General features: G+C 42.6%; 2 protein-coding genes across 4 annotated transcripts in view; one reads left to right on the forward strand and one right to left on the reverse strand.

Moving 5' to 3' along the window:
• The window catches only part of LOC130361253 (interleukin-17A-like), a 31,257-nt gene extending 17,951 nt beyond the window's left edge, over positions 1 to 13,306 (reverse strand). The window contains exons 1-3 of one of the 2 annotated variants that reach the window (XM_056564026.1): positions 7,819 to 8,591; positions 7,259 to 7,494; positions 4,602 to 5,276 (exon numbers count right to left, since the gene is read on the reverse strand). In XM_056564026.1, coding sequence (XP_056420001.1) covers positions 5,039 to 5,276; positions 7,259 to 7,494; positions 7,819 to 7,845 — 501 coding nt within the window. In that variant the 5' untranslated portion in view covers positions 7,846 to 8,591 and the 3' untranslated portion in view covers positions 4,602 to 5,038. Of the gene's footprint in view, positions 1 to 4,601; positions 5,277 to 7,258; positions 7,495 to 7,818; positions 8,592 to 13,227 lie in introns of those variants that run through there. The other variant, XR_008890922.1, reaches the window with a different exon arrangement.
• LOC130361251 (interleukin-17A-like) lies at positions 5,390 to 14,262 on the forward strand. 2 transcript variants are annotated; one of them, XM_056564021.1, is made up of 4 exons: positions 5,390 to 5,491; positions 9,855 to 10,067; positions 11,142 to 11,392; positions 13,812 to 14,262. In XM_056564021.1, exons 2-4 carry the CDS (start codon positions 10,041 to 10,043, stop codon positions 14,044 to 14,046), a joined length of 513 nt encoding a protein of 170 aa, XP_056419996.1. In that variant the 5' UTR covers positions 5,390 to 5,491; positions 9,855 to 10,040; the 3' UTR covers positions 14,047 to 14,262. The 2 variants fall into 2 exon arrangements, with proteins under 2 accessions (XP_056419996.1, XP_056419995.1); XM_056564020.1 differs by lacking the exon at positions 5,390 to 5,491 and adding an exon at positions 7,487 to 7,556.

A 14,262-nucleotide genomic window follows, 5' to 3' on the forward strand; every position in this document is an offset into this window, starting at 1 on the left:
ATTTTGAACACACGGGTGTTTCCTAAATCTATTTTCCAGGAATGGATGAAGGGTAGCTTTTGAAAATTGCGATTTTCAACCTATGCTCTGCATCATCTTTCTGGGAACAACTAACATGTGACTCCGAATTGTCGCCTGGAAATACGACAGAGGTCATGAGTGAGAACTCTTCGGATTTGAGGCGGATGTTTGTTACGGACCTAACAGTTACATACATTCAGAGGAAAATACAAGAAAGGAACACCCACATGTGAGCCTATTACAAACAGTACACCCCCTAGGGAAGGTGTTTTATACCGAAGAGGGTTGGCCACACAGTTAGCACAAAAAACAAAGGTCTGTGCCCTGAAAAACGCTGGGGGCAGACCATAGCGGCCCTGTAGTGCCCGGTCAGGCAGCTAAAGGTGCTGCGGAAGAGAGAGAGAGAGGTGGTGTGAGACCACAGAAACGTTGTCTTATGTTTTAGCTGGAATATAACACATTTTTTCAATTTCGGATACTCCGGTGTGCTGCAGCTGCTTCCTTTTTTCCTCTGCGCATTTTGGACCCAGGACCGGGGTCCCTGAGTTTGCCTGCACCCACAGATTTGGTTTTGCTTGAGAGTCCTGCTTCATTTCTTTTTTTCTATATATGTATATGTATATATTGCAACAGGAGAATACCGCAGGACACTGCTAGCACCAAGATACAGATAAAACATGAAATGCTATACAGCTATAGTGCAAAAGATGAAAAAGTGAGGTACTTAGCTCACAATTTTGTGGCCAAATAGTTTGGACCATCCCACCATGGTAAGGTGACCTCATTGGGACAGACCCTACACTGTGAATATGCCTCTGTGCAATCAGTTACCAGGCTTGCAAGGTCTTGGACGTCCAGCACCTTATACACACCTAATAGAGGTGGGTGGGGTGCAGGAGCCAACATGGAGGTAGCCACTCCCCCGTATGTATAACACAAACAAGGATAAGTTAGCCAGCACTACTGATACCAAACTACAATATGGACCTGGCATACAAGTGCTAGGCTAAATATACAGCAACAGGAGAATACAGCAGCACATTGCTGTATATTTAGCCTAGCAGCGTGCACCTGTATGCCAGGTCCATATAGTAGTTTGGTATCAGTAGTGCTGGCTAACTTATCCTTATATATATATATATATATATATATATATATATAAAACATAAAGGATGACCGCAGCACTCAATAGTAGTGAAAAGATCAAAAAAGTGGCTTTATTCCACTTGGAATAAAGCCACTTTTTTGATCTTTTCACTACTATTGAGTGCTGCGGTCATCCTTTATGTTTTGTATGAATTGGACCCAAGACCAGGGCCCCTAGACTGCTTGCACCATATCCATTTTTATTCGGAAGTGCTGCCTACCAAAAAGCTATATATATATATATATATATATATATATATATATATATTTCTTTTTTTAAACCCCTAATGATCTTTCCCTGCCTAATTAAACTGTTCCTAAACTCTAATGTGTCAGGGGGCACTTTTTTGACTGTGAGGGGGGAGATGCAGCACGGGGCTCCATCCTGCTCAGCACCAGACAGAAAATGGTGCTGAGCAGAGCAGAGGAACGAGCTCCTGCTCTGCTACCCCCTCCCCATATACTGTGATTGGTGCGGTCACTACGACCGCCCAATCACAGCTGTCCTTAGGAGGTGGCAATGATGCCACCTCCTAGGACAGTACGGAAGATGATTGATGGTGTGTATTACACCACTGATAATCCTCCTTTTCTGGGTCATTAGGTCACATGACCCCAATGACCAGGAATCACTGCAGATCACCGGTCTGAATTGACCAGTGATTTACGGCGATCGCCGATATGGGGGGTTCTCAGGACCCCCCTCGGCAATGTGCTGGGATGTCTGTTGAATAATTTCAGCAGGCATCCCGGTCCAGTCCATACAGGTACGCCCTGAGTCCTTAAGGATCGGGGATGCAGCATACACCCTGCATCTTCAAGAGGTTAAGCTGTGTTCACATGCATAATTTTTACTGCATTTTTTACACATGTTTACTGCATTATAGACTGTGTTTACACATTGCTGCTGTTGAGATAATCACTACATGCTGGTGGATTTGAGCTGAGGAAAACCCTACAGATTAGAGCATGTGTAAAAAAAAGCTAAGTGTAGGGAAAGTGGAAAACGTAGGGAAACCATAGTAAATATCGTGGAAAATAAATTGTAGGGAATTAAAACCCACAAAGAAACCTACAGTCCATTTTTAGTAAATTAGGGCCATTGTGTGAACATAGCCTCAGGGGAGGTGTCTAATGATAATGTATTGTAATCCCATAGAGATAGCAGCAGTAGTATACAGATAGAGCTGGTAGGGGAGGTATATAACTATTGTCACGATTCGGCTGGCTGGAGGTGGATCCTCTGTGCCAGAGAGAGATTGGCGTGGAGCGTGTTGGTGGACCGGTTCTAAGTTGCTACTGGTATTCACCAGAGCCCGCCGCAAAGCGGGATGGTCTTGCAGCGGCGGTAGGAACCAGGTCGTATCCACCAGCAACGGCTCAACCTCTCTGACTGCCGAAGATAAGCGCGGTACAAGGGAGTAGACAAGAGCAAGGTCGGACGTAGCAGAAGGTCGGGGCAGGCAGCAAGGATCGTAGTCAGGGGCAACGGCAGGAGGTCTGGAACACAGGCTAGGAACACACAAGGAAACGCTTTCACTGGCACAATGGCAACAAGATCCGGCGAGGGAGTGCAGAGGAAGTGAGGTATAAGTAGGGAGTGCACAGGTGAACACACTGATTAGGCCTGCTGCGCCAATCAGTGGCGCAGTGGCCCTTTAAATTGCAGAGACCCAGCGCGCGCGCCCCCTAAGGAGCGGGGCCGCGCGCGCCGGGACAAGACAGACGGGGAACGGGTCAGGTACAGGAGCCGGGATGCGCATCGCGAGCGGGTGCCTCCTGCGTCGCGAATCGAATCCCGGCTGGGAGTGATATTGCAGCGCACCCGGTCAGCAGGTCTGACCGGGGCGCTGCGAATGAGAGGATGCTGCGAGCGCTCCGGGGCGGAGCGGGGACCCGGAGCGCTCGGCGTAACAACTATTATATATACTGATGCCTTGGAAATAGCAGTAGCAGTATATAGATAGAGCTGGAGGGGAGATGTATAACTACTACAATATATATACTGAACCCATAGAGATAGCAGCAGCAGTATACAGATAGAACTCGAGGGGAGATGTGTAACTTCTACATATTCTGATTCCATAGAGAAAGAAGCAGCAGTATAAAGAAAGAGCTGGGAGAGGAGGTGTATAAATACTATATATCCTGATCCCATAGAGATAGCAGATGGAGCTGGGAGGGGTCTGGGAGCTAGTAGGAGGGATCTGACAGGTGATGTCATCCTATAGTCCACAGGAAGTCAGAGTCTGACATCCTGTTGAAACCATTAGGCACTGGAAGATTCAGAGAGTCAGACTGGAGATCACATGACGAAGTTATATTAATAAAATGTATGGATGCGGCTTCACTGGAATAAGACAAATGGTGCTGTAGGACTAATTATGGTGAGTGTGCTTCTTTAACAAAAATATATAAACCTGAAGTAAAGTTGTGTCAGTACAAAAATGATTTACATATATTACACACTAAGGGGAGGATTTATCAAAACCTGTGTAGAGGAAGAGTGGTGCAGTTACTCATAGCAACCAATCAGATCACTGCTTTCATTTTTTACAGGTCTCTTTAAAAATGAAAGAAGCGATCTGATTGGTTGCTATGGGCAACTGCACCACTCTTCTTCTACACAGGTTTGGATAAATCTTCCTCTAACTTCCAGATGTACTAACACCTCTTTCTGTCTGTTGTCAAACCAAATTCCGATAGAATGTTCTGTGGGAACTTCCGAATTCTCGAGCTAGAGCCATGTTCACATTTGTTTACTTACTCGATAGCTGCCTGCTTCCAACCAATATAGCCATTGCCTCCCATCAACTCATTGGAAGCCAAAACAGGGTCTTTTGGCTCCTCTATTGTGTGCAAAGGCAGGTTACAAAGGAAGTATATATACAATCCCTCTCTTTGGACAGAGGTGTATACAGTGAGCTGCTGAGACAACACCACACTGACATGACTACACAACTTCCTGCCATGGGTGTTTCAAGCACAAACATGCTGAAGACAATATAATGTGTGATAACACTATATTAGTAAGTAATATATCTTATGGTGATAGTTTTAGGTAAATGCAATTTTCTTATACCGGAACACCTGATTTTGTATGCCACAAACATGACATAAAATGCCGAGTAAATTCTCTTGTGTAAAATCTTTTCTAAATAAACATGCTGTGCCCCTTCATCTCTGCTCTGCACAGGTAAAGCGAGCAATATATAGTTATAATGGAAGTCTGTGGTATGTCTGGCATACAGAATTGCCAAACGTTCCATAGACTTCCATTATAATCCTGTATACTGCTTGCTATAGCTGTGCAGAGCAGAAATGTCCCTTCATACGAGCAATCACTGGGGTCACTGAGACATGTCAGAAAAAAACAAAAAAAACAAACACCACTATATACTACTAATATACTATATACACTCATAGGCTGACAAATAAATACTTTTAATGGTTTTATGTAATAAATAATCAGATAAATATTCAGAATATTTTCATAAATACATCATATAAATAATAATAAATATTTAACTTATAAAACTGAACAAACGCCGCCACCTCACACACATTTTTGTAATACTATTGCACATTGCAAGAATGTAATTACCAAATAAAGTTATTGAAGCTGTTGCCCATGACAACCAGATTTCTCCCATTCTGTCGCTAGAGAACTTATAGCTGGAATTTAATTGGTTGTTATGGGCAAAACGTTTAGTGTCCCCAGTAGGCCTGAAATCCTTGTTGCCAATAGCAACCAATCTGAATTCTGCTTTTGATTTCTAAATCATATTAGGAAGATAAAACGTGTCCTCTGATTGGTCGCCATGGGTAACAAGGTAACACTTCTTAGGAGGTACCATTACAGAGTCGCCTCTTATTTGAGGTAGTGGGTGATGGGTCGGACACAGGTGCAGCCCACGGTGACCAGTTGCTTGTCCAGCTTATAGACGGGGACACATTCTCTCATCTCACGACGCAGGACCAGGACCTCCTGTCTGATGGGGACTGAGTTCATAATGAGGTCCACATTACCCTCAGAGTCCATACAGCCGTGGTGGAGACATCTGGCCTCATTGATGACCACAGGGAACCTGTTATGGTCCACGTTAGGGCTGGTGGAAGGAGAGAAGCAGAAATTATACAAATCAGGGGCCACAACATTGAACAAAATGTATTTCCTTACCCCAGTTCTCCATATTAAACACCCTGGTCATGCCAGAGTGGCCTTTTTCAGCCCCCTGGTCAAAGGGTCAATATTTAGAGCATGGGATTTGACCAGCGGGTGGGGATCCTAACCTGAACTTGGACTGGATCAGTACCTTTTTTGGTATGTTTTTATATGTTTTCTATTGTATAGCACATGTTTTAGTTTATATCATTTATGTGATTCAATGTGGGACCATGCGGCTCCCATAAAAGAAGCATGTCTGCATAGTTTTTGTTTATATTTGGTGTCTTAAAGGAGTATTCTTAACCAAAACTTTTACCTGCCATTATCACTGATTCCCCAAGTTATATAATTTTGTCAATTACCTCAGTAGCATTCCATGAATGAATCCATGTTTTCTAGCCAAACCGGAAGTGCAGCCTCACCCAGTGAATGATGACTTTCGTTCCGCACTATCTGGCCGTCCGCAGCCATCTTTAAAACGAAACGTCATCATTCCTTTGTTCCTCCCCGCATTTAGCCGGCCCCACAAATGCGATTCGGTCACTCCCCCAGTTGAATATTCAACATCCCCCTTGTTTACTCAGCCGACATTCGCTCGGCTGAGTAAATGCCTCTGCAGCCTCCCTCCTATCATGAACCGAGTTGCGCGCATGCGCAGTAACCAGCATCCTCGGACCTGGCATGTGATTACGTTCAACCAGTAATATAACTGATAGTTACGCCGCCGTAACTATCAGTTATATTCACAAAGCAAGTTACGCAACTAACTTACTATACTCGCATGCGCACACCCCAATAGGAGCAAATGGAAACCGTACCTATTCCATTAGAAAAGTGTGTTTAAAAGTCATTTTATGCATGTAAATAGCTAATAGCTATTCTCCGGTACACGTGTGCTACAGCGATGTGAGCAGAGTAGGCTTACATAGCTGTAGCCAGCGTTATCCGGCTGCAGGAATTGTTACATTATTGGAGGAGGCAGAGAGGGGCGTAGTGATGAATATTATTAGGGGTGGGGAGAAAGAGTGAGGGAGGGCTTGTGGGCAAAAGGATAAGCGCAATGAATGCTGGGTAACGTGATTGCTGACGTCAGATTCAGACGTACAGTACGCGGAAGTAAGCCAAATTACCGCGGGCTGCAGCGGGAGAACCGCCGGACCGATTCAGGAGATCAGCACCTCTATTGAGAGGTATTTAAAGAACCTATGCGATGGTGACATTTTTTTCTGTATCATAGTACTCCTTTAAGTTGTGACCTGATTTAGACTTTTTCAGTTGTGCAGCCATTTGTCTGTCACCTTTGAATTATTCGCTGCATTAGTCTATAGAGAATGATCTGGTGGCTGGCAAGGATATATGTCAAAGTTTATATTAATGGCACTAAAGCTTTATTCAGTCTACAATAGACAGGTGCATCTCTTATATAGGGGAAGATGCTTCAACACTCCCCCCCCATCTATTCTATGAGGTATGTGGAATATTGGTTTACCTTTAACCAGTCCATTAACCTATATATAATGTTGTCCAATAAATAACATCTCAATAAATTAACCATTTATGATGCACAGATTAAGGGGGGACTCAGGGGACACTTAAATAGAGCCCGCCGGACAGGACTGCAAGGGTACAGGGGTGCAACTGCTGTACTGGGCCAATATATATATATATATATATATATATATATATATGTGGGTGTGTGTGTTAATCTATTTTATATCAATCTATCTCATCTAATTAGGCAGATAAATAGAAAGATAGATAGATAATTCTAAGAATGCATATAATGGCTATGATAATGGTAGTAGTGGTACTGATGTAAATAATACAGTAGTAAACAAAATAACATTTGATCTTGAGGGGTGCGCATCAATAATACACAACATTAAATATTATTGTATTATCTATGATTACTTGTATATTTACCTGTATTCCCATGGAGACATTGAGCGGCTCTTCATACTGTCAGTCATGAGATGTGCAGAACTCCTACTGCCGACCTTCATATCAACCTTCACACGTGGTGGAAATGTGGTGCCCAGAGAGAATGGACAATCTCCGCCGGACACTGGAGGGACATCCCACCCATCTGTACCAGGGATCTGCTCTCCTGTTCCATGGACACAAGAGCTGAGGCTCAGAAGAAGCCATGTGGAAAGAACCTGAGGAGAAGATATATACATTCTATGTATTAGAGGAGGTCATTATGGATGTATCCCCATGAGTAAGGGTTAATGATAGACCAATAAGATGCTGCAGGCTTACTCTATATAATGCTCCTTTATTAACATCTATAAGACTTATGTATGTATCCAAAAATAAAGGGTCTGTGCTTTATCCAGGAGAAGCCATAACTAGGAGCATTATATGACACCAAGCTTAATGCAAACAAATCACTGGACCAATTGTAGCAATTTATCCTTATAAAATAATAATGTGACATTGAAATCTGGAAAATTGAGTTGGGAAGGAATCAGAGCTCTTACCATTGATGTTCCCCAGTGGGCGGCCATTGCTCTCACAGATGTGCTCTGGGGAGGTTCTGCTGGTGGACTGTACTGTGATCCGGACTCCAGGCCCCATTATATAAGGGTCACAGTTGTTTCTGGGCTTTTCTGAAATAATCCTATCTAATATTTAGGCTCTGTGTATTTTTGTAATATAATATTAGTCTTTAGGAAATGATTAGGAAACATTGGGAGAATCTACAGGTCAGGAAAATCTCTGCTATGGAATCCCTTCATTATTGATTAACCAGAAGAGGACACTACTTATCTGGTTATCTGATAAGAAAGCCATAAACCCAAGTGAAAGCTTGTAATAACAAATAGGATTGTATATTCATAAGAAGTAGAAGATGTTCTGTGATTTTATATACTAACAGCCCCCATACATATGTAACATGGTTTTGGGGATATCCATCTGCATCCTTTGGGTCCTTTTATTCTGGTTACCTCTCCACGCTCGGCTGACTGATTCTGAGCCTCCTTCCGAGGGGCTGGAGTAAATGTCCGCAGAAGTGCTCATTTTACCCCCGACGGGGAATCCGGGGTATAGAGTTATAAAAAGTCTTTAGGGATTTATTATCTCAGTAACTGCTCAAGTCCACATCTATACCCCACACAGGTTGTCGTATAGTACTATATATTATCTGCCACTGTCTACCTCAGGTACTATTTTTGTGGCGACAACTACTATTGACTGTGTGCAGGGTGTATAGATCAGTTTGTGATGCCAAGGCACCGTTAACCTACGCGGTTCAAAGATGAGATAGCTTCTCCTGGGCCAGGCGTGTGGTAATAAAAATTGGTTACAGATAACTATCTTTACTTTGCTGGAGATAGCAGATAAAAAACAATACAGTCCCTTGTGCAGAGGGATGGGAAGAGTGGAACACGGGGAACCTGTCGCCTTGCTGGGAGTTGTAGTTGTTGTTGAACGAGGCTTTAAGAATATAAGCAGCACACACTGATTTGAAAAACTTGACTGACAGACTGACTGAAGAGGAGATTTTCCCCAAGAGCTTTTCTTACCGCCAGGCTTTTACATTCACCACTCCTTACTCATCATACACTCTCCAACTCTCTCTCATAACTGAACTCTCCTCCCCCTCTACACTACATAAGGACTAAGTTTGGGGGTCCCCCATGGGTTGTCAGGGTCACCTGGTCACTCTGCCACAATCCCTTAAAGGTACAGTGCATAAATGAATACATAACATTACACATCAATATATCGCATTATAACGGGTCAGAAAATGGAGGATGCCCGAGGAAATCTTTAGCCCACAGGACAGCCTTTGGTGCTGGGACACCACATTTTTATTGGAACTGTTAAAGATCGGTGCCTCCGCTATGTGAATGACTTTCAGTAAAAGTTATCCATTATGCAGCAACACCGTTTCCGTATCTTGGTTTACACCACACGCACAAAATCACAGACCTTCCCCCCACCACCAGGACAACGTCACTATGAAGCGCCCCAGGGGATATAGACTATATACAACCAGTGTAGCCCCTCACCCGTGACAAAAGCTTCAATAGTGGCTCTGTGGGACACTTGGGGCTCACCCTCACTCCCACACAGAGAAAGCCTGTAGGAGACAGACAGGGAGTGGTCTTTGAAAAAAATATATATATTTTGCTTCCTGGATAACCCCTTCATTGTTCGTAGATCATTAAGATATTAATCCTCCATTAGTCGAGGAAGTGATTGGAAAACTTAACGGAAAATTTCTTACAATTTTCCATCCTTCTCCTCTTGGCAGCTCATAGACATCACATTACTTAACAGGGGGCAGCAGTGAGCACAGGAGGAAGAGTCTAGGAATCAGATTAAGATGAGATATTGATATATAGTTATATTACAAACAATCTAGGTCATGGCAATCATTACCGTGTGCTGCTATCTCTATGGTCAGAGATAACCGCTGGGAGTTCAGATAAATTATGGCCCCTCTTTAGGGAAGTTCTGGAGATCTTACGCCGGTTTCTTTCTCTTATTATCTGACACAACCTGACAGAGTTGGACAGTCCACACAATGGTCACAGACACTGGAATATACAGAAACTCTTTGGAAAACTATGTTTCCTGGGATAAAGACTCCACCCGGAGCAACAACCGAGATAAATAGAGAGAGAGACTGGGATCCAAGAATCAGAGCAGAAGATCCACCACAGCAGACAGCGCCCCCAGCAGGAGGAGCAGAATGGACCGTACAATATACCTGATACTTGTGAGTATAAAAGTCTCTATTTTACAATATTGTATTGAGGATAATTATAGGAAAATGGCTTTAATCCAGAAACCAACAGTCAGTCCATCCCAAAAGTCAGAAAAATATTTCTTAATTTATAGTGAAACATCTCCAGAAGATTGAGGACCCCCCCCCCCCCCCCCCCCTTATCCGGACCAGATATTTCAGCTCTTCTGTTTGTTTGCATTCTCTGAGAAGAATAATTTTTTTGTGCAATTTGGGTGGTCATCTTGAAGAGGTTTCCCTGTACTTCACCTACATCTGCTTAGTAACCCTAAATAAAGTATCTGCTAGGCGTGTTGGATGCCAGATTTAAAGGGGTATTGCAGGGGGGAAAAAAATGTATTTTTATTTTAAATCAACTGGCTCCAGAAAGTTAAGCAGATTTGTTCTTTTAAAATTACTTCATTAAAAAATCTTAATCCTTCCAACGGTTATCAGCTGCTGAAGTTGCGTTGTTCTTCTCTGTCTGACCACAGTGCTCTCTGCTGACCCCTCTGTCTGTCTCAGGAACTGTCCGGAACATAAGAGGTTTGCTATGGGGATTTGCTCCAACTCTGGACAACTCCCGACAGGTGTCATCAGAAAGAACTTAGACAGAAAAAGAACAACTCAACTTCAGCAGCTCATAAGTTGTGAAAGGATTAAGATTTTTTAATAGTAGTAATTTACAAATCTTTTTAACTTTCTGGAGCCAGTTGATATATATATATATATATATATATATATATATGTACAAAAAAAATCCTGGAATACCCATGCAATATATGGAGGTCATCATTTTGAAGACCACTGCTCTAGACAAATGAGTCCACTTCACAGCTAATACTAGGACTAGGTAAGACAGTCACCTACACATGTGATAGACATGATGAATTACATTTCCTGAAAGAAGCAGGATGTAAAATGAGTAGAATTTTGCTTTCTACCTTAAAACTATGGATTTGTTCTTGTTGAAGCAAACATTACACACACGAGTAAACTTGCTGCTTTTTACCTGTTTTGGATGATGGGAATTATTCTCCATGTTCTCTCGCCTTTACCGTTTCTCAGGTGACTTTCCTGGTGTCCTTCTGCTCTTCGGCCATTCTACCAGATGAGTATTTGTCCCATGTTAATACTCAGGAAGGATCTAGTGATGAAGAGCTCCACCTGGAGGCCAGAGGGAGATGTCCTGGAAGAAGGAATCGGCGCCTGCCAACCTCTATGATAGTGGACACCAGTTTCATTGACACCAGTTACCTGGATAGTTTGGTGGAGATGGAGGACGTTCACACCCGCTCTCTATCCCCCTGGGACTACCGGTAATGTACTTACCCCATTACTAGCAGTGTTGGATAGTGATACAGTCTTGTCTTATCTTTTGCTATAGAACTCTTTAGTCAACAAAGCGTATGCAAGATCACATATATATTCTATAATATCTTTGAGAACCAGCACTTCAGCCTAGACATTAGGGGTCTTAAATTAATGTGGGGCTTGAAAATATAAAAAGCAAAACAGAAATCAGACAACACCTAGCAAGAGGAATCCACGGGATATTTGTGCCCTCCTTAGGCCAGTGCGGTTAAGCGAGGGCAACACAAATAGTGTTATAGTTGGTAATAGTCCTGGGTCAGGTGTCCAGCTGGCTGGTATGTGTTGTGCCCTTGGTGTTAGTGATGCAGATCTGCCAGATAACAAAGTAATGGAAAGGGATATTGCAAAGAGAAGAATTATAATGCAGCACTAGTAGAAACTGTATTCATTTTCTTAAAGGGGTATTCCAGGGAAAAAACTTTTTATATATATATATCAACTGGCTTCAGAAAGTTAAACAGATTTGTAAATTACTTTGATTAAAAAATCTTAATCCTTTCAGTATTTATGAGCTTCTGAAGTTAAGGTTGTTCTTTTCTGTCTAAATCCTCTTTGATGACACCTGTCTCGGGAAACGCTCAGTTTAGAAGCAAATCCCCATAGCAAACCTCTTCTAAACTGGGCATTTCCCGAGACAGGTGTCATCAGAGAGCACTTAGACAGAAAAGAACAACCTTAATTTCAGAAGCTCATAAGTACTGAAAGGATTAAGATTTTTTAATAGAAGTAATTAACACATCTGTTTAACTTTCTGGAGCCAGTTGATATATATAAAAAAGTTTTTTCCTGGAATACCCCTTTAAGTTGTCAAACAGGTCGCAGTGGAGGAAAAGAGAACTGAGAGTCCCGTGGAGCTCATGGGCGACAAATCCATTTTGCCGGCTTTTTGCTTGATCCAGCCTACTACTTGTTAGTGGGATCAAGCGGAAAGCCTGCGAAACAGATTAGTTGTCCACAAGCTCCACATTGATCTAAGTTCACCTTTTCTCCACTGTGACCTGTTTGATGACAGGTCCACTAAATAAATAGTATGTTGGCAGCCATGTGTTCTTTTTGCCTGGCCCGAGAAGTCCAAAAATAGCTATGGGGTCTGTGTTCACCTTTTCTCACAGTCTCCTCACTCTTCTCCTCACTCTTCTCCTCATTGCCCCTCAGGAACTGGACTAGAATTTGTTTACCCGGATATAATTCTAATTCAGCAGCAACTATTCAGTCCAAAGCAAGGACCTTATTACACAGGAAAATGATGGGCCAAATAGGCCCATAATCATCTGGGAGTGAACACATGTATTTTGACCCATAAAAAAATCATCAGATTTTGGCCACACATCTCCCCATGTAATAGGCCCAACATTCCAGCTCAAATCAAATCATCTAATAGGGTCCTAACTCTCTTGTATTATAAACTAGACTCCTCTAGATCAGTGTTTCTCAAGCACGGTCCTCAAGTCCCCCCAGCAGGTCATGTTTTCTGGATTTCCTTAGTTTTCACAGATGATAGAATTATGGTCCGTGAATAAGGCATCACCAGAGTTATATCAACTGTGAAAGACTAAGGAAATCCTGAAAACGACCAGTTGTGGGACTTGAGGACCGCATTTGAGAAACACTGCTCTAGACTTCCTCTAGGGAGGCCGATCTCCTCTCACAAAGTTCGCAAAGTAAACCTCATAGGCCATCCTTTCACGTACAGCTAGGAACAGAAACAACACAAAAAATATAAAATAATTCAAAACACCATCAAAATAGTACAAAAGTGTAAACAAGTCCGACAACTTACCCAACAGGTCCCTTGGTACGCAGTGGGACTCTGCTGATGTATCTGCAGTATTGTAGGTGAAGGAGAAGTTACTTGGGCTAGCAAGCATAGAGATGAAACTGTACATTTATAGAGACTATAGCAAAAGGGGTATATATCAGCTCACCGCAGGGCCAACCAGACCAAGCGCGGAGAAGGGCGTGGACTGCACCCAAACACTAGAAGACTAAAAAATAGAGAACTCCAGCTTGGTGTAGATCAATATTCCATCTTTATTCACATAGAGCTACATGGATCACAGGTACAACAGGATGTGACGCGTTTTGGCCAGCACCTTGCCGAAACGTGTTATATCCTGTTGTACCTGTGATCCATGTAGCTCTATGTGAATAAAGATGGCATATTGATCTGCACCGAGCTGGAGTTCTCCGTATTTTAGATTTATAGAGACTAGTGGAGGACAGGAAAAACATCCCAAATCCACAGGGTCCACAGTACATTTCTGTTTGTGTCACATCTTCTATACATCTACAGCTGCCTAAGGAACAATAGGGCGGCTTTATGCAGCATATATTTTCTCTCATGGTTTCCACTTTTCATTTCAGCCTCAACACAGATCCCAACAGATTCCCCTTTGTGATCTCCGAGGCCGATTGTGTCACTTTTGCTTGTGTAGACGCTGATGGCAACGAGAATCCAGACCTGATCTCCTCCCCCGTCAAGCAGGAGATGATGGTCCTACGACGGGAGCAGAAAAGCTGCAGCTTCTCCTATAGACTGGAGACTGTGGTGGTCACAGTGGGCTGCACATGTGTCAGGCCTATGGTCAGCTATTACTGAATATGAGGAAATATATATGGATTGACTTCTATGTTTTTTGTGGAATTTTTTCCTTTATATCTAAGCAATAAATAAGAAAATAAACTTCTTCTCTATACCATCATTATTATTTATATAGTGCCAATATATTTTGATGTATTTTACAATATGTAGGTACAGACAAAATCAGACATTACACAGTAACAAACTAATCAATAATTCACATATTAAGCTCAA

Source organism: Hyla sarda, chromosome 3 (genome assembly GCF_029499605.1).
Source record: "Hyla sarda isolate aHylSar1 chromosome 3, aHylSar1.hap1, whole genome shotgun sequence".
NCBI lineage: Eukaryota > Metazoa > Chordata > Amphibia > Anura > Hylidae > Hyla > Hyla sarda.